Genomic DNA, 23,370 nt, shown 5'->3' with positions numbered 1-23,370 from the left:
TGTTAAAGAAAAACTTATGAGAATGTAACACGTACAACGATTTGGTTTTTTACCTTAGATTTTGTCAGTATTTCTGCCACTTTGACAACTGGATCCTGAGTTAGACTTAGTTTGTTCTGGGCATTCATTTTGCTGTTCAACCAATTCATAGCCTCACTAATGTATTTTTCAACTTTTTCCATCTCAGCAGGATCTAGGTGATCATATTTTTCATCCTAAAGAGAGATATATTTATATCATCAATTAGTATATGCTTCTCAATTAAGAATTTAATGGACACATAAAAAAATAGAGTAACATTGCTACAACCCAATAGAGTTTTTAACAAGCGTTTAGTATGAAGAGTGACTATAGAATAAGACAGACAGGACATTGGTTTTAGACATTTGAGATTCTGATCGGAAATCCACACTGCTGAAGCACAGAATAGTAACAAAGTTGCAAGAAAAAGAGCACCTGAGATTTACTGTAGTTTGATTAACCACCACACCACCCCCCACCCCCACCCGATAGTCTAGTTATAGAAACAATGGCAACAGCCGTAACTGGACATACCCATTTCAAGTGTACAAGCCACCATAAAAAATGTGACTACGTTTAATTCATGTTCTCATGAAGAAACCATTTCTGTTAGCAATCCAGAACAGTTTTAGAAGTTCTCAGGAGCAGAAGCACAACAGCCATTCTAAAGCAGCTTAACCAGGAATCCTGTAAGACTTCTTTTTAAACACAAAAAAACCTACAGCCAAACTCAGATACCCATAATAGTTTACTCCCCAAATAATTTGCTTCTACCTTATTTTTGTATGCTTCTACTGCTTTCATAAGGAGCTGAATCTTCTTTCCCAGTTCATTTAAAACTTTTGGTCTCTCTTCATGTTCCATGTATCTTTCCTGAATAGGCTGTCCAAATTTCTAGAAACATAAGCACAAATACAAGTTTACTTTAGTCTGGTCTAAGAATAAAACACAGAGTTGAAAGGAAGGCTGCCTTTAACTCCTTTTCTTACCCATTCAGGAGCTTAAGCTTTGCATTTTGCTTTAGTGCAACAAAAAAAAGCCCAGAAGTTGAAACACAGGAGCAGTGCCTGTCCTTATTAGGCTTAGCACTTTGCCATTATTTTCAGCAAAATGAGCCTTAGGAACAATGTGTTCGGAAGAGAAACAAAACAGGATTTACATGGATGGTTTAATTTTAAAGTAGTTCATCTGAAAACTTGTAGTTTTATTCACTGTCTGTTTTTTTCCTTCTCTTGAATGCTGGTATCCAAGCGTGAAGGCAGTTGCCCGGATCTACGGTGCTGTCTCTCCATCAGTTATACCTCCCTCAAAGGAAATCTGACTTGAGAGAAAACAGTTGGAGCCCAAGAGCTAGAGACAGGACTTAAAACTTATTACAAACACAGTACTTCCTCATCAAAATTCACATTTTCCCATGAGATTATTGAAATCTGAAGTAGAGTTTTTTGTCATTACTCATCAAATGGTCAGCGGAAGGTACTGTTAAAGCGCTCTTCAGCTTTCATCATTAGATACTAGACCAAAAATTCAGTTTTATCATACAGCTACAGAAGACCACTGAAGACCAGAGCATCTATTCTGGAGTGCAATTCTGAATATCTGGGAGAGCAGTCGAACTACTCCAGAGCCTCTTTCAGATTGCAACAAGACTGACAGAAAATTCCCATAGCAATTAATTCTGTTGTCACCAGTGACAGTCTACTTAATTTTGATTGTTTTCTGATTAGGAGGACAACTGACATTAAAACAAACTGTCTTTCTAGTTCTAACTATTATGTTCATTTCATTACTAAACTACATCCAGATACAACCTGAGCGTCTCTATGGATTTACAAAATTCACGTAGCAGTACGCACACAGACATTCCTCATTAGAAGAGCTTTGCTTACTTAGCCATATGTATTTATATAAAGGCCCCCGGTCCCCAAACACACACATGATTTTTTCTACAAAGTGACTTAAAACCTTACTCTTAATTCCTGAAGCTTATCCATGTATACTTGTTTTGGCTGGTCCTCTCCATCTTCATATAGCCAGTTTTCTGTGTCCTCCAACATCAAGGTCAGCTTGTTTGAATCCTGTGAAGCAAGTCAGGGACACTCTAGTTCAGAGGGGAACACGACAAGCGAGACTTCTTCCCCGAGCACACAGAGAAAGCTCCCTACTCAGAAAAGAAAGTCTGTTTCATCAGTTTAAAATATTCAAAGTGATAGTGAAGGTAAACAGTAATTAACAGACTTCAAAGCCATGATTTTACAGAATGGTAAGAGGCAGGACAGCCCTATGAATCTGATTCACAGGTGAAGTTTATGGGAGTTACATAGCTTCAGGATTCATTTTGTAAGAAAGCAAATGCATCTCTTAACATTCTTGCTTATTATCTTCACATGGGAAGTTCTGCTTCTCAGGTTCTCAGATAGCAAGATGGAAGAACACACAAGTTTGGACAACTATATATACAGTTCAAGTTAAAAATTGTTTTCAATTGGACTCTACTGGCTAGAAACAAAGATTTTATACTTAACTATTTAGAAATAAATATCTTATCTATCCCTATAACGTATGTAAGAGATTGGTTTGACACTGGTATGGGAAAGGCAGCCTCACACCCTTGAGTTTATACTGGAGGGGCATCTGTACTGTGTGGCTGGGTTGATGACCAGGTAATCCAGAGAGCAGACCTTAAAACTGCTCCTGGACGTTTGTTCTTTCAACAACTGGTTGCTTGTGTACCAGCCACTTCTATTTAGATAGCTGTTACAGAGAAACGATTACAGGCCAAGTGTTCTTTCAATACTGCTTTTGCAAAAGCCCATTGTACAGCTTTCTTCATCACCTGTTACTTGGATTCCAACAGCATGCTGAGGTCAAAATATTTTCAAGTGGAGAAACAATCATGTTTCTAAATTAATGAAATTAGACAATAAAACAGAGCTAACACAGACACTCCATTTCTGCTCATTTTCATTCCTATCCACTCACACCATTTAGGAGTTCACAGTGATCTATCCTACTTTCCTACCCCCACCATAGGATTTTTGTTTTCTGCCTGCATCCAGAATTTTTCCTTGCCACTGAGAAACTTCTCGATACAAAACTCTGCAAGCTTGCATGTCAAATGCCTGGGGTAAGTGTAGTTTGACTTCACTTCTGTGAAGTGAATCCAGAAACCAGTCCAAGAGACCCCTGTGGCCTCCACATAACCCACACTCAAAATTTAAAAATGAAAGGAATTTTTTCCAACAGTTGAAACACATAGGCGAGTCTTACTTCTTCAGTGATGAATTTCTCAAAGACTCCACAGAGTTTGTCTCTGAAGTCGTACACATATTCTTCAACAGCATTCTTAGCATCATTTCTTTCTTTCTCAAGCTTGTCTTGCATCATCATCTTCCCCTAGGGTGGAGAAAAGCTTATTTAAAACTAAGAGCATATAGAAGTGTCAAGCTTAATGATTGCTCTCTTGAAACTGTACCAAAGAACTTTGCAGAAGCCTGCTAATTCACAATTACTGATTACAATTTTCACCTGTGTAAGACATCTTCACTGCAGGCAGAGCTGGAACAGGATAAAAATGAATTCATATTTGGAAGCTGTTTGGCAAGTGTTTCAACGTAAATGGATCAGGTATCAACCATGATCTGACCACAACAGACACAACTAGAAGTAAAGACAAGTCTTGACTCTGGTTTGGAAGTCATAGGAATCATTCTGCCCTACAAAAATTACTTCAGACTGACCATCTTTCAGAAAAGAGCTTATGCTGCTGGGATCTTCACAGACATGATACCTAGAAAGGATCCTCTCAAAGGCAAGTTTTCTACATGTCGTAACACCTTCCTGATGATGTAGGACTTGAAGGGCAAAAATGTGATATAACTAAGGGCACAGCTTCTGTAAAGCACCAACACACCAGTATCAGGTCAGTCAATAACAACTGGCATTCCTGTAACTTACTGTGCAGCCTTTACTGGCATTTCCTGCCTAGAAATGGAATTGATACTTCAGGTATTAACAGGCTAATAGGTCAGACAGCTGGGTAGTAAGTCTAGCGAAATGAATTTTCACCAAAAAACCCAACCAAAACAAACCCCCTTACAATTAAGGACAAACCCCCAAAGAATTCTGAATTAGATAATAAGTTTATGGTTGCAGATACTTTCTGCATAATTATTTACAGTGACAATGAGTGGTCATCTGTTTATGCTGCTTACCTCATTTTCTATATAGCAATTGATAAGATCTTGTCCCAGTTGTCTATAGAGGCTTGCCTGTATAGGTAGGTCAATACTCTTAACTTTTGCTTTAGCCTTCGGCTGGGCTGGATGATCTTGCTTGTCTCCAGAAGCAGCCTATAAAAAGATTTATGCTATTAAGAAACTTTCAAGAATAGAAATGTTACTAAATTTAGGCTCAAAAAGAGAGACAAATAAAACTAGTAGGACAGCTACAAAATTAATCATATGTAAATGAAGCACCTAACTATTCCTCTGCTATTCAGAAACACCACTACCTTAGTTTTGAAGCAAACTGGTAGAATTTCATTTCTTTAAACATAATGCAAAGAGCTGCTGAGCAAGCTTGTTCAAAAGCTAAAGGCATTGCATATTCTACTTCATAATGTTTTCTAAGTTCCCCTAGATTCCATCTTCTCTATAAAACTATGTTAAGTAACAGAAGCTTACTTCCAAGTCTTATTCATATACTATGTTGAAAACCAAAGCGCTAAGGTAGGATTCCTAACGTAATTGTTTCAATATAGCTGTGCTCCTCTAGATACAGTCCTGTGTTTTGCAACTATTAAGATTAATGACTCTGAGAATACTGTGCAAAAAAAAGGCTAAGGGAAGCAACATTACATTTCCTTATCAATACTGAATACAAACTTTTGTTTCAGTTCCTGCATTTTCAGTTTCCTCATCTGCTTGGTTCTGTTGTTCAGCTTGACTTTTCTGAATACCTTCATCTTGATCAACCTGCATTTTATCCTAGAAAAAGAGTTACATAACTGAATGCAAAGGTTTGCTGTATGACTTAAGACTAATGTCAATTACAGTAGATCACAGACAATATATGGACTTAGGAATCAATCTTAAGAATTTCTGATTCACCATGTTTAAACAGACATTTTGATATAGTACTTGTATTAATATCTTTCTCAAATTAATGAAAATTCTATTCTGCCTGTCCCCCTTGGAATAATTATGATGTTGCCATCTGTCCCCACTATAGAATTATATTAAGCCTTGTGAATATTCCCTTCATTTTATATTAGAAATAAATATATATGAAATGTATGCAAAGAATGTTCTAGAAACACACCACCAACACAGGCAATACAATAGGTTCTCTATGGAACAGCCAGAACTTTGACCTCATACCATTTTTCACCTAAACTTTAAAGTTTGTAATCCAAAGCAGAAGTAATTTAGTCACCGTAACTGTTACCTGCATCTGTCTCACAGGACCATAAAAATTAGTTTCTGCAGTTGCCTCTTGGAGCACATGACCAACTGTCTTCCCTCACTGCGACCCGAAATTAAGATCGTTTCACTTAAGTTTATCTGTAGTTCATCTATGCCTTATTCCAAACTTAAGAATCTTAAAGACTTCACTTGTTACTAGTGCTGATCACTTGACTTAGTTTAAGTAATACAATTCTCTGTCGGCATTGCAAAAAACTTTTAATAATATAGTAATGGATAAGTCTAAAGTTTTCAGGATGACTCCAATACCTGGTCATCCAGAACATCCACAGGTAACGAGCTGTAGCTGAGGTCTGAAAGATCTAAGATTACTTCCATTACAAGGAATTAAGATTCCTGGATTCACAAACTACATATGCATATAAAATAACTTACTGTTAGTTCTGTGAAATACAAGAAAAATTACTGAAGGATTTCACACTCTAGCACAGGTGTGTATGTTGCAGTTAAGCTATGTTAATTTACTCAGCATGTTTTTAATGATAAAAGTTGAAAACAAGAAGGCTACTTTTACCAAATTTAAGTTTTGTCACTTCAGAGTAGGTAAAAAAAAGTAAAATCCTCATTTACTGTTCTTACTGTTCACACAGAAAAGGCAACAACTGGAAGGAACAGTTTTGCCTACACAGAAAAGCTAGAGGATGAAAACAGTACATATATACACCACAGACGTCCTCCTCAGAGTCGAGGGTATCATCCTCAATAATGAAAGGTAATTGCTGACAAGCGCCATTGTAAAACAGAAGCTGTGTTAGATGAATAGAAGTACCAGATTGAAAGCCTGAGGATGGAAGTGGTTACTCTTGTACGGAACACAGAGTACTCATCTTCGTACTCCACATGCAGTACGCCCATTACACTAAATGCCAGCTAGGTCACTTGCAACTGTTTTTCACTTGTATACAAACATCAGATGCAGAGCACTTGTCCACAAGGAAATGTGTCATGTTTGGCATTTCAAATATGCTCAAATTCCTGGAAAGCAGTATAATATTTAAGGAGTTGCTTTTATAAATTACATAATGCTAATTGTGTAACCACTTGCTCTAATTCCTGTAGTATATTCAGCCAAAGTGGGAAAAGCTGGTAAGAACAAATTTTGAAAGACTATGACAGGAAATGCCTTCACCCCTTCTTTGAAATGAAGCGCAGAGTGTTTGCTTTCGGTCCAACCTTACTCCCTAAGGAACCCCCTCTCAGTACAATCTGACAGCCCGTGAGACCAGTCACTCTGCTGTGCACTTTGCAAGCTCAGAAAGGCGGCAGCTTGCCCACTGCTTTATCCTCTTTTTCTCTGTGCTATCATCTCTCTCCCCTGTGAGCTGTGACGTAACCAAAATCCCAAGCTGTAGAAGGGCACAAGCGAAAAAGAAAGGCTGCCAATGCCACCGCTGGTGTGCTACTCCCTGGCAGCCAGCCCTCAACTCTAGTGTCAAATGTAAGAGCTGCCCCTCACTTCTCTTGGTGATCTACTTTCAGTATGCAGTGCACTATCAAGGAAGTTGATCCTCCTTGCACTAGAACGACAGGAAGGTCATTTTGTTCATTTTTCAGTATTAATGACAAAGCTGTTGCACATTTATTTCCAGTAATTTTCCCCTATGGGCTTGTAAGCCAGTTTGTAAGAACTACCAGTACTGAAGTACATAAAGAAGTGCCCTTGCTGAAAGAATGTTTGTAAAGAACAAGCTTTCCATACACAAAAGAAATACCATATATTTTTTACTCAATGAAAATGTAGTACTTGAGGAAAAACCTTTTAGAATTAGTTTGTCAACAGATCTCTTTAAATATCCTGCCATTTGACAGCAACACTAGATAATCCTAAAACCAGCAGATAGATGGTAAAGAACAATGAAAAAATTACTTTTTTCTTTAGAATCTGTTTTCACATTCTGTTTTGCTTTCTTAGTGCCACATGTCACCATTGCTTTAATAATAAACAAGAAGAAATGTGTTACATAACTGAAGAAATAATCTAAGGGTGGAGAAGCACTAATTGTGAAAAGCTATACACTATGATTTAATCTTAATTATTGGCTCTGTCAGAATTACAAGGAGTGTAGATATTTACAAGTATACATACCAGCTCATCATCTCTGCCTTGGTTCTTACTTGATGATTCAGTGTCCATAGGTGTGTCATTGTGATCTCCCTCTATGTTCTGCTTCTCTATTATAGAAGCATTAGCCACGCTGAAAAGGCCATGAATATTGACACGCACTTTAACCTTCACTTTGGAATTGTCGCCATCATGTTGGGGACCAACGTTTTGAATAGTAAAACGCCCTTGAAAAAACAAAAAAGGTTTTTAATTGTTCTTCCAACGAATAGTGAAAGAGGAAAAAAAAGAAATTAAATACATTCCTGGAAAGGTGTTGATTTAAATAGCAACTTCACGTAACTTAAATAAACTATGTGGAAACTTCTTACTTAGTTGTCAATTCTACAATGTAAGCCACAGCTAGATAAACTAAAACCTGTTCCCCCACTATTACCAGTTAACTGATAATTAATAAGATGTTCCTCCTTGATCTGTATTTCATAAAAAAGTCAAGATAACACTGTTAGGTATTCTGCTTCTCTGTTGCCTTCTCTAACTATCACACTAGAGAAATTACTCTTCATTCATCTTGAATGGTTTCTTTCATCCACGTAACTCAAAACTTTGCACTGAAAAACAAAGCGTTAAACAGAGATAACAGATTCTATTTGAATTTGGTAATATGAACGCACCACACATTGCGGAGAATGAACAGTGCTTATCAAGGCTTCTGGAAGCAGCGAGGTTGGTATTTTATTTTGCAACTTGCTGGAAATCTGAGTGTAAAGGATGCAAACTGTGCGCATGCAAAGGAGAATGCAAGAAATCAGTTTTCTTCAGGAAAGAACATAGACAGCTGAATAGGTAGCACCAAGTTTATATCAGATATGTAAATAAGTACATAAAGTTGTGAATTAAAGACCCTGAGGAGTCTACTTATAACTGCAAGTAAGGTAGTATTAGCTACCAGGAAACTTATTCATATCATCTAGTACTTCAGACTCCACTATAGATGCTTAAGTTCAGGAAATGCCTGTCTTGTATGTTCTCAGATTAACAGGAAGAGACATGACAGATAACTATCTAGTGCCAAGAGCTCCTTTGATCCAATTTCTTTGAAAAATCCAGGCTGGTGGGCACGTAAGATCCTTATCCATTTTACAGAGGTTGAAAGAACCAGACAATAGAGCACTCAACTTCTTGTACCTACTTTTTTTAAAAGCATTCAGAAACGGCTAAGACAGAATGAAGAAACTAAATTTTTTTAGGAACTGCAAAAAGATATGGATACTGTTTGATAACTGCATCTAAACGAAAAAGACTGCGCTGAGCCTTTTTAAACAACCTAGACTTTTCTGTAACCCAGGAAATATGGAAATAAGATACCTTAAAAAAAAAAAAAGGAGAACCCCTTTTCCCATTATCAACATGAGTTGGCTATGCAGTTTTTATTCACATGTCCTTACCTATTCTGGAATCAGGATAAGGCACTTCATGCGGATGGGTATAGTAAGCTTCCAGGTCAAAAGGCTCTTTCTTGTGAAAAGTAATTACTTTTGAGAAAGGAGCAGCATGGTTCTTACTGAAAACTTCACATTCCCTAAAGCAGTAAAATATTAAGTAAGGTTAAACCACTGACCATAACATAATTGATAATCAAAATCAAGGTATGTTAATGATCAGCAGCCATGCTAACCAAGCAGCTAAATAATTTAGTTTAAGTCAGTTCATGACAAGAGTTGCAGGTTGAGGGCCTGTAGGTCTGAAATCTGGACTATGCATTCTGTGTTACGCTTCTTAAATTAAGCAAGTTCACACCAACATTTTTTAATTAAATATACTTCCAACTATTAAGCAGTAGTGAGAAATCAAGGGGTGTAATGCAAAAAAAGAAAATTAACCCTACTCGAGTGTCTGACAAGTCTGAGGCCTGGTCTTTCCCACAGCTCAAAATTTTTCTTTATATACACAAACACAGACTTTTTAGCAGCCACTGTACAACTTACCCTGTTCCTTCTTCGTAAGATGATTTCCATCTTAACGTTACAGAATAAGGAACAACATCTGTGATGGAAAATTCACGCACTTTAAAAGCGGGGGAAAGAATTGCACACTAGAAAACAAAGATCAAAATTGTATTATATCCATGTAGTCAAATAAATGGCAAGTACAATAGTTAATACCTAAGTGCAATAAGGCTACAATTCACGTAGGTCACATGGAGGTCCTGCTTATCACAGGACTTTTAACAGAAACTTCCTATGCTTAGTAGGAAGTTAACTGAACTGAAAGACAACTAAATTAAAGTAATAGTAACAGATACTACTTCAAAGCCCAGTGGTTGTCAGTAAAGCTACCCAGCAAAACTTCCAAATGACTACACAGAAGTGGATCAGTGCAATTTGGGTCATCAAATTTAACAGGTCTCGAACTAGATTATCCTTCTAACGTGACACAGCAGCAAATTAACAATTGTAACAATTTCTGACATAGTCACTGTCACCAACTGTTGAAAGAACAAGTAAGACTCTGCATCTTGTTTCAGCTATAGTATCTTTTGTTTAGTTAGTTGTATTTCATTAGTCCATGATGTTAAAGAAGCAATACAGAAGTTTAATAACTATACCTGCAAGGCACAGCCTCTTGCAACAGCTTCATCAGCATTTAGCGTGGTACTTATCTCTTTACAGAAAAAGTTAGAGATCTGCTCCTTTACTGCTGGAATTCTAGTAGCCCCACCTACTATTTCTATACTGTAGATATCTTCACGCTGAAGTTCTAGAAAAGAGAGTGCATGGCCTTAAGTTATCATCAAGCTATCAAAAAGCTGTCTTTGGACAACCAAAAATGTTCTCTTAGTATCTAGATGCTGTGACAAGCACTGAATATATTCAACAGCCAACAAGACCTTTAAAACCAGATTTGTCATGATGTGTCCTATTCAAACTCTTTGTCCCTCCTGCAGGCTACAAAGTTTTCTAGTTACATAAACCTGGAAAATGCAGAAGCCAAGCATCAATGAGGACAGCTGTTCTTTAAAATGCATTACAATGCACCCTTTTCTGATGGGCATAAACTCAGGGGTGTGAAATCAGGTTTTCTTTGGCAGCCTGGCACTACTGACAATACCTCACCCCTCCCAAACAAGAACAACAAAATGAAAATCAAATATACCTCATTTTACGTCTGGTTTAATTTTGGTTGCTGATAAAGAAAAGCAACCCCCTTAACTAAGAATATGTAATAAATATTGGACTGTGCTTGCAGGGTAACTATTTACTTCTGAATTCAGGATACATCTATAAAGTGATCTCAAACAACTGTCAGTCCTTGAACAGCTCTGCTCAGCAGTTATTCAGAGGGTCTTGCTTCCCCTATTAGCTATCTAGCCAAGTCATCAGATAAGCAAAATTCTTCTCTTTCTTTTAGTTGCAGATGCTGGAATTAGGGGTAAAACCTTTTTCTGTGAAAGTCTAATTCTCTCCTTTACGCTACATTAGGCAAAAAAAAAAAAAGAAAAAAAAATTGTTATTTGCACATGCTTCAGGTAATTTATTTCAAGAATATGCTGCCAAATTCTCAGGTCAGTGAGGACATGTATGTATCACATATGGAACAGGCTGGCCAGACAGTTGCAGTAAAGAGTAATAGCTTTTCCCATCATGGTTTTGGTTTGGTTGTTTGTGTTTTGAAATAAAACGATCTTTCAGAGCGCCAACCTCTTCCATTACACAGGGTGAATGAGGGTCAATAAACCAAGGTTGCAGTGATATGTGCACTAAATGAGGCAGGAATGGGATCATGCATACATGACAAGCATATGAATGGAACTTACATTTAACTTTTCAGTACTTAGCTTTGCAATTCTAATAAATACAAAAATATATTAAAAAGATAATCATTAAAGAGATCTAGGATAACGATTACTAGTTACTTTCTTGAAGCAGAAGTACTACCTAAACTGACACTCCTACTTACTAGCTTGATCCATGGCTGCTCTTAGAGGAGGTTCCACTCGGGACAGAAGGGCAGCACATAACTGCTCAAACTGAGCTCTGCAGAACAGGGAAAGTGTTTCACATTACAAGACAGCTTAGAGACCACACTTCACTGCACTGCAGTGAAAATAATGCACAGTACCTATTCATCTTGCTGGAGACATCAAGGTCATTCATGAAGCACTCAATATTGAGTGGAAGGTCAGAAGCATTTGCACTCATAAGCTTCTTTAGTTTTTCACATTCCTGATACAATCGTAGCAGCGCTCGGGGATTCTCTTTTACATTCAGTTTGTATTTTGTCCTAAATTCTTCAGAGAAGTAGTCTACCAAAGCCTCATCAAAATTCCTACCGCCTACAAAAGGGTCAAAGGTAGTAGCCAAGACCTGCGCAGAAGTGAAAGAACAGAGATTAAAAGTTAGTTAGACAATGTTTGTTTAGATACAGGGAGAGCTTTCATATAGATACTAGTTGTAGAAGTTAACACCTTTAAAAACAGGTTTGATATGGGAAAACTCTTTGTGGTTTTCTCACTATCTTCTATGCAGTTGCCAGATAGGACAACTTAAAAAGATCACTCCTGAATTACTTAGTTTCTGCCCTCCTCAAATAAAATACTATCACATCCACCATGCTGTTTTCTACCATGCTGCAGCCCCTACTCTATTTACTAGTTCACTCAAAAAAAGGTAGACTAGGATAGTGATTTTGTCATTACTCGTTCTGTGTCATTTAGTCAAAACAGAAAAACTTGCTATCATTGTCCATATGACTTCAGATGACTACATTTTTCTACCAAAGACAAGCTTACAAAAACATTCAGCCATCAGTAGCTCACAAACAAAAATCTCCAAACCAGGAAGTGAGACTGTTCAGTTTTACTTCACATCCTCTTGAATTTAGATTTTGAACCATCATGGATGGCAGAAGAAAAAAAATCATCAGAGCAATTCATGGAGTTCAAGAGTTTGACATGTCCGTTGCACAGCTACAATGCTTATGAGACTATGAGAATATGCAAATATTTCCATGATACAACATGGCACAAAAACCGCGCAGTATGCTTAATTGGCAAGCACTTTTCAAAACACACTTTTGGGGTACTTCATTTCTGCGTTTTATAAAGATTGATTTGCTGAATAGCCAAAAAAATAACAAAGTTTTTGTATTCAGCATTTCAAAAATATTTGGTATAGACATTTATTTAGTTTTAAAAAATTAGATCTTTCTACAGAACAGTGTTTTGAAGTATTGTTCAATTAAATACTTCAGGAATATAGGATTTCACTTCATGACTGAAAAGATTACCTTCAGTTTTCCCTTGTTAAAAGCACAGATTGAAACTTGGTACGCAGAATGCCCCATATCTACAAAGACCACATTTCTTGGCTTCTCTTCCAAGGCTGGCAGATCTTGCTTGTATATTCCATAGGCTAGTGCAACTGAAAAACACCAACCCACACAAGTTAAGGGAAAGCTGTACACAACTGTAAAGCACGCATTAAAAGTGCTACCAAAAGACACTACTTATGTTTACTCTTTCTAAACACCTCCATTACTCTGCTCAAATTGAATATAACTGTCAAAAAGGTCACAAGTTTTAGACCATTACGAGCTGCCACATTCTTTATTTTCATTTCTTACTGTCTGATTTATAGTTTTACTAATGTATCTCATGTTCATTCACATAGTTAACATTTAAGTATTCTGTATAACCTACCATCTCTTTCCAACAACAACTGCATGGTGTGCACCTTCAAAGCACTAACTTAAAGTCAGTAGCATATGCACCATCATAAATTTAAATTTGTAGATCCAAGATTTATGAGATTGGTTATTTTTGCTTCAGAATTACTGTTCATCAAGCAAACAGCCTATCACAAAGGAAGTTAACATGTTGAAAACACATTTTTCACTGACAAGGGAGGAAGCATTCCCTTGTATTTCAGTTCTGCTTGTAGCCAAATTAACGTAATTTGTGAAATTACACAATTAATCTCACGCTTACACCTCTCCTTTGAAATGCCGTACTTTCAGTATTTTTTAGCTCAGCTTTGCAAAATTCAAGCATGCTCAAGAGATAAAAAAAAATGTTTTAGAAGACTAGTTTATACACATCTGAAATTTCAATACCAGCACTCATTTGGAAAGTTGGTTGAGACTTTCCAAAAGCAAAGAGAATTTAAATCAAGGAAAAAGAATATTACTGGTTTAAAAAGCTCCAACTTTATCTCCCATGAAGTGTAACATACTTCTATACCCTACCCTAGAATTTGCCAAAACCAGAGCAGGGCAGTAAATGCAGTTTGTGTAGAAGCAGCTTTTAAAGGAAACATATTAAGTAGTTAAAAGTGAAAAATCTTTGGATTACACATTTTAAAATTTCTTTTCAGTGTATTTAATTTCAAAGTATTAGCTTGTGATAAAAAAAGGATTTCTTTAATACTTCCGTGAGATTTCTTTTTACTCCAGAACACCCATCTACCAGTAAGCTGGAAAGAAAATTAGAAGACCCCACTACACACCTATGTTAAGTAATGTATTTACTGTAATCTTTCAGACAGATGCAGGGTACCTCTGATAACACTGCAGCATGCTATTATTTAATACCACAATTGAGAATTCGGGTCAGGGGCACACCCCAGCACACCCCACTGCAGCAGAGAGGTTAAGCACAGATCCCAGCTTTATTTCAGAAGCAGTGTAGCTATTTTCAAGTGGCACTGTATTCAACTTAGCAAGTCCAAACTCTCATCATGTCTCTTAAGTGCCAAACACCACCCCACCAGCATAGTTGCTGTGTTTTCAGTTCCCAAGCTGGATTGGGCAGTACTGGTATGGATAGTTTTTCTCCAAGCTCCTAATTGTGTAACAGGAGTACGTCATCACCCTCACAGATTCAATAGTCTGAATGGAAAAAAAAAAGCAAGCTGCTGCCCTTTACCTGCTGTAGTTTCATTCATCAGCTTCAGACAATTTAATCCTGCAATCTGTGCAGCCGCCATTACAGACCTCCTCTCAGCATCAGTGAAAAAACTGGGTACCTGTTTCCAAAAAATAATTATATATTATGAAATACGGACTTTTTAATTTAAAGAAGTCAGGCTTATCCATTAAGTAACCCTATAAATTTCAATACCACAAGAAACCGTTATAAGCTAACCTCAGATTAGTAAGGTAGTCTGAATAAAACAGCTAGGTAATTAATTTTAGTGCATACTTTAATTAAAATTTCAAAATAGGACAAAAAGTGACATCCAGCGCTGCTTGATTTAAGCACCAAAAAATCTGAAGGTGCTTTCTCAGATTCTTCTGATGATTCTTTGATCTTAAAATCATTACCAGTTTCTGAAAACATTTGTGCAGCACAAAGGCAACACAATAAATATTCATACACAGCCCCCGAATAAGCTACTGCAGAAGCACTACAGTGGCGCTGGAACTAAACTTAGTGCTAAACTAAACTTTGTGTTACAACTGAAGCTGTATCCATTTTACAGTTATCAGTGCCAGCTCACAGTGTGCTACAGTATTCAGTTCCACCAAAAATAGCCAAAGCACAATCGGAGCCCATTTAGAAACTGGCTGCAATCAGCTGGCACATCTTCAACTTCAGTCAAGCTTAAGACCTAGATCTACATTCATAGTGTATATCGTTAGCTACCATTGGGGTGTATTGCCAAGGATCCTTGTTTGCGTGGGAGGTATTCTCTCTAAGTGACTTTGTATACCATGAGGAAGCAAGGAAAAAGATCAAAGCAGATTTCTAACAGCTCAGGTATACAGCTTTCCAGTCTCTGTGCCTCTGTCTGAGAGGGGTGATAACTGCAATACTTCACGCCCAGACTTCTCACCAGAGCAAGAGCAGAATTGAAGCAGTAAACAAAGACAATGTGAAAAGCAGACGTTTAGGACTTCATATCAACAACAAAACCTCATCTTCAAGCTCCTCCCCCTACACCCCTGCCATGGGCGAGGACACTACCTAAAAACCCCAACACAAGTAAACCAGCCAAATAAAAAGACTTTTTCAAACAAATGCAGGTAGTTTGGGCTCTCAAATTGCCAGTATGACCCTCACAGCCATGAAATTCAGGCAGCTCTCTGCTACACTACAAACCAGCAGTGTTCAACCATGTAACAATGAAGAAATTCAACATGAATTTGGACAGGTTCTTCAGAATGGAGGAAGAGATGCTTACACACAGGACAGTCCCCATTTATAACAGGAACTACAGGAATCATTACTGTGTGTAGCACTTGGGAGTTAGCCAGTCTGGATCAGCTTAAGAAGCATGTTCTTTCTGCAAACACACGATTTAACAAATTTTCTATCTTCTCACACATGATTACAAAAGCATGATTAAAAAATTTGGAAAAACCTGTAATAAAGGCCCATTTCTGGCGGAATGCAATTTCTATCCACTACTTTTATCTCTTTACCATTGCACCACAGCAGAAATGGTACTGGCTTGCATGAAGTGATCTATAAAAAAAATTGCAATAAATTTATTACAACTTACTGAAATCACGCAGTCTGCCACTGGTTTCTTCAAAGCACTTTCTGAAGTCTCTTTAAGTTTGGCCAGTAACATTCCTGTAATCTGTTCAATTGCAAACTGTCTCTCTTCATCTAGGTATCTCACCTGAAACAGAGAATTGTGGTACTGTAATAATCATCTCAACTTATCTCTAAGATGTACGAATCGGTATTTTTTTGTAATTTTTGAGCACTGAGACCCAAGTTTAACACCAGACCGGACACAAATAACTCTCCGTATCAACTGATGCTATGATTTGTGCTACCTACAACAAGTCATCACAGTTCAGTTTAGCTGGAAATTGTTTTGTGGGAAACTTTAACACCTGAGTTACCTCGAGGGGCTATTCACAATGCTACAGTATTTTTGTCGGAATTTTTTAAAATAAAAACCCCAAAATAAAAGGAAAATGCGTAATACACATAGAAGCACATTTGTTCTAATATGAGCTAAATATAAAGAGTTTTGGAGCAAACCCAAGGAACATTTGCTTCCTGCAAAGGTCACTCAAGCACAGGGAGGCAGGGAAGGGGCAAATGAGGCAACTCTTAACAGCCCTGCTCTGCTCAGGAAACACATCAGAATCTTCAGCCTTCACGTAAGGTTTTATGTCCTGAACTCCTGACAGGCTGCCACCTCTCTAGCAATCCCAAACACTCCTGTGCAGGGAAACCCAGAAAGATGAGCAGCAACTATATTTGCACTGGGAATTAGTATGATATGAGCAGGTATACAGAACAAAAGAAACTCACTTTGTGTGGTATAAAGCCCTGCCAGAAAGCAGCTCAAAGTGCACTAGTGAGGATGATTGGGAGATTTGCTTCAGAAGTGCACTCCTGATCCAAATTAAAATGCTAAGACAGACACATTCAGAGACTGAAGCCAGAAAGCCTGAACTTTGAGAAGAGCACTTTCCAGCCATTTAGTTTGGAAGCAAATTAAAAATAACTTGCTCGGATTACATCTTCAGAGCATTATCTTGTTTTCCTGAAACTTGGTCTCTGCATGTCTGTAAAACCTAAACTCAGACAAGAATAATAATCACACACTGTAATTATATGTATTTGAAAGTAAGTCTAGTAAAGTAAGGTGAAAAGCTACTAATGCAACTATAGAAAGCCAATACAATTGATGAGAAACCTCAACAGACATCTCTCAAAGTACAGTACTTGAGCAGATGTTACTGCAGGGAATAAAATGTTCTTCATCTCTTGGCAACAGCAGGCTTATTACACATTCAATTTTATTGAAGGTGAATGAAACAAGCTTCACCTTTTTTGGTGTGAGAGCTAGTAACATTTTATAGCATACCTGCATGGGAGACAATGCAATACCTTTTTTTACACAACTATTACTAGAAGATAAGAGCATGTAATACAGAGTGAGTACTGCAAATCTTCCTGAGCGTTTGAAAAAATTAATGCATTACAAGAAGAAACGTGAAACATGGCAAAACTATGCTAAGGCAGGGTCTGTGAAAGGTAAAAGGTGTTACTGTACTGGATATCACCTGACATTTCTTTTCAAAATGACTAAGACTATATTTAGAGCTTTCTTAAGGCAAGTATGAGTCAGTTCAAGTAGGAAGTTAAGTGACAAAGGTCCAAAGTGCTCATCCCTACCACTAAAGATACTCTGCAAAGCTCTAACTCACCTTTACTCCTACGGAGCCATTCGGCATCTTCTGAAGTTCATAAGGAAGTTTGGCCCTTTCAGCTTGTATGTAAGGATCTTCAAATGCTCTTCCATGCAGTTTTTTGAAACCATGCAATGTATTTTTTACATTTGTGACAATCTGTGGAAAAGATATTTTATTCTTCATTACCCATGGCATGCAGACTATAGAATATCATCCAGAAAGGAACTCTTGTTATGTTGGGCTTAATGCACATACTGAAGACCCATGTCAAGCCCCACAAGTTTGCTGGAAAGCAAAGGGTGAGGGGAGAGAAAGAAGCATCTATTTTTTCATCTATGGTCTCCATTAAAAAAGTTCAAATTTACTTCCCTCTTTAATATCCATTAGCTTGTTGCCATCAATTATCACTGTACTTTTTATTTTAGAAGAGCTTTCTGATACAGTATGCAATATTTGAAATGACGTTACATATTGTTGCAATGGCTGTCTGCAGGAACAAATGAAGTTATTACCTACATTCACCTTAAATGAAGCTTCAACAAATTAACACATTTCACTGCCTTTAAAGTTCTCCTCTAATTCAGATCCCATCTGGATATAAAGCCTCCCCACTCCTGTTCACTCATCAGTGTTTCAACCTAAACACTTTAAGGACAGACTTTTAAGTAGAGAAAGGAACAGAACAAATACCATCAAACACATTATTTCAGCTATCAAAAGCAATTACTCCACAGTAATCTTTTCCAAGATTAACTAGTCTAGTTTACTAGTCTAAATAGTAAACTTCATAGCTGGGAAGAGTACTGACAGGACACCTTCTTGCCAGCAAAGTCTGGGGTTGAACTCAGTGTAAGTTTTCTCAGAATGAGAGGGATACAGCCTCTGCGTATAGCGACTGCTCATGGTACTACCAGTGGGCTCTACTATCTTCATACCCGCCAGGCAAATTGCCAGTTACCGACACTCTACATAAAGGGGAAGGAAGACCTCAGTGCGCTAACATGATGCATGGATGCACACAAAGAGGGTGAGACCAGACCTATTTTGAATTTGTAGAGTCACACTGGCTATCATGAATTTTTACGTATTTGCTTTCCAAAGGAAGGTTTTCCTAGGCTGCAAGTGAGTTCCAAATTGAGACAGTGCATTTGTTTCACATTATAAGCAACAATCAGTATCCGTACCAAACCTATGTTGCTCAACCTGAGTTTAAACTTTCTAAAACTAAGTACAGTATTCTTCCCCACCCCCAATGCAATTTAATTATGAACTCTATTCTTCCCATCAGGAGTAAGCAAGAAAAAAAAAAAAAATCTTTTAATGGGGAAGAAACAAGGTTTTCTGTTTCTTCCAATTTTTTACTTTGACAAAGCAATGCAGAAATACTGTGTCGATTTTAATACAGGGAAACACACCGTTGAAGCAGTAACTATTACTGTGAAAGGTACATTTACTGTAGAAAATTTACTTTAATAAACGTGATATTTTTCTATTTTAGTTACTTTTCTTCCCACAGTTCAAGAGGGGACAAGTGAGGTAAGTAATACCAGAGTTTTTGATCCATTTACCTGGCTCTTTGCTGCGTTCCCAATGGCCCGGGTCTTGGATCCTAAAGATATACATGCTCTAAGTAAAAACAGGAAAAAAAAAGAAATTCAGCTTTAAAAGAAAACATCATAAAATATTTCCATGATACTTTAAAACACCAATAAGAATTAAAGTAGCAGAACATGGATGTGGCACTTCACTGCATGAAGCACAAGAATTTGCAATCGAATACTAATTATTTTGTTCTTTGCAAATGAGTTTAGAAACTGCAAGCAACCGCAATTGTTTTCATCATAATTTAAGGAATTCTTTAAAAGCATACATGTTCTACAGATCTTACCATGAAGGTAAGGAATTAATAGTTACTTTTGTGTGACAACTTATAACCAAAGAAGCCTAGGACATTTAGTTTAAAGACCTGAACTTTACTGGGTAGGTTTTCTTGACTCAACAACCCTGAAGTCTGATAGTACCACATTCACATTTTAAGAGCCCTTAGCAACAATAATCCTAAAACAACAATAAAGCCCCCCATCTAAGCCCAAGGTAGCTGAACAGCCCAGTTCTACACACTGTTGAGCACTTCCCGTGACTGAGGACTACCAGGTACACAATGCCAACAGGCAGAAGTGGAGGTGTCTGGCAACAGCTCCAGCCACCAAGGCCTGGGAAGCTCTGGAGGGTTCCTCAGCCCCTGCCAGCTTGCTGCTTCTCAGGCTACCACAGAGCACCCCTCTCAGCCTCGCCTCTGGCCCTAGCAAAGGCTGCCCCAGGTCTCCAGCCACCATCTGGCCACCTCACTGTTGTCTTTAGAAGCTTTTTTTTTTTGGAAGTTACTATTGCCATACTTTCATTTTACAGATTTGAAATAGAACTCTTTCCCCAAAAGGGACCTGATCTGGCTAAAACCATTCAGTGGTAAGTAACAGATACAACCTGGATTTCATATGGTTCAAATTTAATTGTTTAATGAACATGTAAATGTCACTATAGTAGATTGCTTTCTGCCTCCTCTCCGTCATCACTACGAGGGCACTGTATGTAATTCGATAATTATCTAGCTACCTCTTCTGCTGTAGCACCACACCGAGCACACAAAACCTTCTCCAGATTTAACTGCTGCAAACAGACAATGCATTGCCCTACGTTTTCAAATATGTTCAGCTTTCACAAACAGCCTTTATAATTTTTAATGTTGCTTAACGCTACAATTCCCAATTATATTTTGTAATAGTTAAGAAAAGTCAGATAAAAGAGCAATTTAGAAAAGGTTCAAATGGTTTACAAGACATTTATTTTATGGATAATAACACGCTAGTGCTATTATAGCACACCTTTTCAGTGTAGGAATTTGCTGACAGCATTACTTGCAAATATCCCTATGCAGAGCACGAAGTATCAAGTGAGCAGCTACTTCGCCCACCAGAGTTCCTGCAGCGGTTTGCTTCAGTAGCTCAGTTCCAGCTCAAGGAGATGGATGGTTTCTCCCCCCCCCTTGGCTGGGAAGCAGAGATGTCAAAGAATAGAACATGCTCTCTTTGGCTCCAGACACTTCAGTTGTATCCAAGACAGCCCTTTAGGAAACACATCCACTGTGAGGATGCAAGTGTGACAACTGAACCGCCTCCCCCACCACTACCCTCAGCCAGCTTTGAAGGGAGCTTCTGAGCAGTACACAGACTTTTCTAAAGGCAGCAACTCTCTTCACCAGGACATTTCAATCCTCTCCATGCACTGTTTTGAAGAAGGTGCTACTGCATCATTTTAATTAGCCTGTGATTACACTAATTACACATGGTCTGAAAAAAGTTACTAAAAAATTATGAGCTATCAACAATCAACTATTTTTCAACAAAACCACAGTGGTGAGGCACAGCACCCAAAGAGCCATCTGCCATCAGCTGAACATGCCCACGGTGCTAGAAATGCATACAACAGACTTGCTGGAGTTCCCAGTTCAGAAAAAACCAAGTGTCAGTTAACATCCAAAGAAACACTAAGGCCAAAAGCCTTAAAAACTACAAGTTCTTCTGAAACGGATGGCTTAATGGCAGAATCTCTTTCCTTTCTTTCTAGAACACTTGTGCTAAAGCTTCAAAGATGATATAGATTTTACAAACACTAACGCTCCCATACCTTAGACTACAGGATGTAGGTTTTAGGCAAACGATACTAATAAAGGATCACCTGAATGTTTTAAAAACTGGGACACTGTATTTATGACTTGAGTGCTGTATTAAATTGTGATAATACATATCTCCCATAAGTCTACACTGCTTTTATCTGTAGCACTGAAGTATGCTTACACTAACGCTGCACTGCTCACAGCAGTATTGCAGACACCTGAACCAGCTCCAAAACTGGAAGCCGGCTGCACTAATTAGCCTTGCCCAGAAAGAGCAATTAGCCCTGTAGAGCGCAGCCAGGACTGTCCTATCTTTAGGACATAACCCAGTATCTTTACATGGCTTAGTAACAGCACTCTGCCCCTGAAAGTGTGCTAGCTTGTCCAGAGCTAGTTCAGGTATTTTTGTACCACACTACACAGACATAAACATTAACACTTCGTATTTCTGGGAGCAAGTCCCAAGTATTTGGGACGCATCCAATCAATGGTTAACTATTAGCTAACTTCAAGTGTCTCAAAAACATAAGTGCCTCTGTAGGAACACATAAATAAAGAGTTCATTTACTGCATTGCCACATGTAAAAAGCAGAAAAGTTTTGATAATTTAAGAGTTAGATCTGCCTACATCACTCAAATCCTGCTTGAAGTAAGGTTTAGTTACTATGATAAACTTCCATAACAGCAATAAACCTGTTATATTTCTATTTACTTTTCTGGTTTGCCTCAAGACAACAGCATTAGGAAGGAAGTTCCTCGTGTTCTCCTATATAACATTTCGAAGAGAAGAAAAAAGCCAGGAGAAAAGTAACTCTGAAATAACCACAGCCTTTAAGTATCTGTGCATTCCAGATGCCATCTTGCTAACTGTGCTTTAAATCCCTTTCATAATCACTTTGCAAACGTCGGGAAAGTACAGTTACCCAGACGCTAATGCGAAAAAATATTAAATGCAGGGAAACCTACGTGAAGTCTACCTGCAAAGGACGCACTCCAAGAACAGCTAAGATTTGGAAGTGCTTCTTCGTCAGAAAGGGGAAGGAAACGGCAGCTGCCCGAGGATGCTCTGGACAGCAATTTCAGGGGTTCTGTGCACAGAATTTGACAGGTCCCAGAAACTCAGTTCTCATAAAAGGTGCACAAGAGTAATGCTTTCTTGAGAGTTAATGTGACAAGTATATTTTTATAGGTATTAAAGAGAATTTTAAAGAGCATTCCCATTAATACAGACAGAATATATTTTAGCACTCAACTTTTATACTTTTATAAAAACTTTTTAGAAAACAAAACCTACATTTCTGAGATCAAAAAGACAGCAATGCTGAAGGTACTATGGCCTCACACCACAGAAACAGCTTTCTGCTGCTGGCTACAAATTCCCTTTATAAAAGGAAGCACCACCCAGACCCCGATTTTTATGAGTATTATACGAATTCCTGAATCCTCCTCGAAAATTATGCACAGATGGAGCTCGAAAAATCCTAGACGTATCCCATAGAAACAGAAGAGAAAAATCTCCACCTACTCTTGCGTATCCCATCATCACGGACGTTGCCCGCTGCCCCCCCCTTTCTTGCAAGACCTGGGTGTTGCACGGCCAACAGATGCAGCGCAAGTAGAAACAGGCTTAAAGAAGAGGGAACTCATCGCGCCACTTCCCGGTGAATCAACGCCCTCCTCCTCCCCGGTCTCACCGCCACTCGCTCCATCATAAAATTGTTAATGAAAACACTTCAAGCCCAGGCAACCGTTTTAGAGTTGGGGAAACACACGCACTTAGCGGAGATCTTTGCTACACGAAACCAAAGTGTAACAAGGATAGGAAAAAAAAAAAAAATTAAAAAAAACACATTGTGCCCCAAGAGCCGTGTGGCACATCCAGCACAGCGCGGTATTTCAAGGACACGGAAGAGTCAAAAGCGGGTGGGGGGGGGGGGGGGGGGGGGGGAGAAGGGACGGGACCAAGC

The 23,370-nt window shown here is 38.2% G+C and overlaps 1 protein-coding gene across 3 annotated transcripts in view; it reads right to left on the bottom strand.

The window, feature by feature from the left end:
* The window catches only part of HSPA4L (heat shock protein family A (Hsp70) member 4 like), a 29,731-nt gene that overhangs the window by 5,613 nt on the left and 748 nt on the right, over positions 1 to 23,370 (bottom strand). Inside the window, exons 2-20 of one of the 3 annotated variants that reach the window (XM_074867271.1) lie at positions 22,929 to 23,195; positions 20,613 to 20,852; positions 19,299 to 19,356; positions 17,746 to 17,886; positions 16,074 to 16,196; positions 14,495 to 14,594; positions 12,859 to 12,992; positions 11,692 to 11,936; positions 11,530 to 11,606; positions 10,178 to 10,329; positions 9,558 to 9,664; positions 9,018 to 9,151; positions 7,594 to 7,796; positions 4,908 to 5,009; positions 4,236 to 4,373; positions 3,292 to 3,417; positions 1,992 to 2,099; positions 796 to 915; positions 54 to 215 (exon numbers count right to left, since the gene is read on the bottom strand). In XM_074867271.1, the coding sequence (XP_074723372.1) occupies positions 54 to 215; positions 796 to 915; positions 1,992 to 2,099; positions 3,292 to 3,417; positions 4,236 to 4,373; positions 4,908 to 5,009; positions 7,594 to 7,796; positions 9,018 to 9,151; positions 9,558 to 9,664; positions 10,178 to 10,329; positions 11,530 to 11,606; positions 11,692 to 11,936; positions 12,859 to 12,992; positions 14,495 to 14,594; positions 16,074 to 16,196; positions 17,746 to 17,772 (2,058 nt within the window). In that variant the 5' untranslated portion in view covers positions 17,773 to 17,886; positions 19,299 to 19,356; positions 20,613 to 20,852; positions 22,929 to 23,195. The remainder of the gene's footprint in view (positions 1 to 53; positions 216 to 795; positions 916 to 1,991; positions 2,100 to 3,291; positions 3,418 to 4,235; positions 4,374 to 4,907; positions 5,010 to 7,593; positions 7,797 to 9,017; positions 9,152 to 9,557; positions 9,665 to 10,177; positions 10,330 to 11,529; positions 11,607 to 11,691; positions 11,937 to 12,858; positions 12,993 to 14,494; positions 14,595 to 16,073; positions 16,197 to 17,745; positions 17,887 to 19,298; positions 19,357 to 20,612; positions 20,853 to 22,928; positions 23,196 to 23,370) is intronic. The other 2 variants (XM_074867272.1, XM_074867270.1) reach the window with 2 other exon arrangements.

The sequence above is a fragment of the Strix uralensis genome, chromosome 4 (assembly GCF_047716275.1).
Source record: "Strix uralensis isolate ZFMK-TIS-50842 chromosome 4, bStrUra1, whole genome shotgun sequence".
Classification (NCBI taxonomy): domain Eukaryota; kingdom Metazoa; phylum Chordata; class Aves; order Strigiformes; family Strigidae; genus Strix; species Strix uralensis.
The sequence above is the reverse complement of the archived record's forward strand: the minus strand, read 5'-3'. Positions and strand labels throughout refer to the sequence as shown.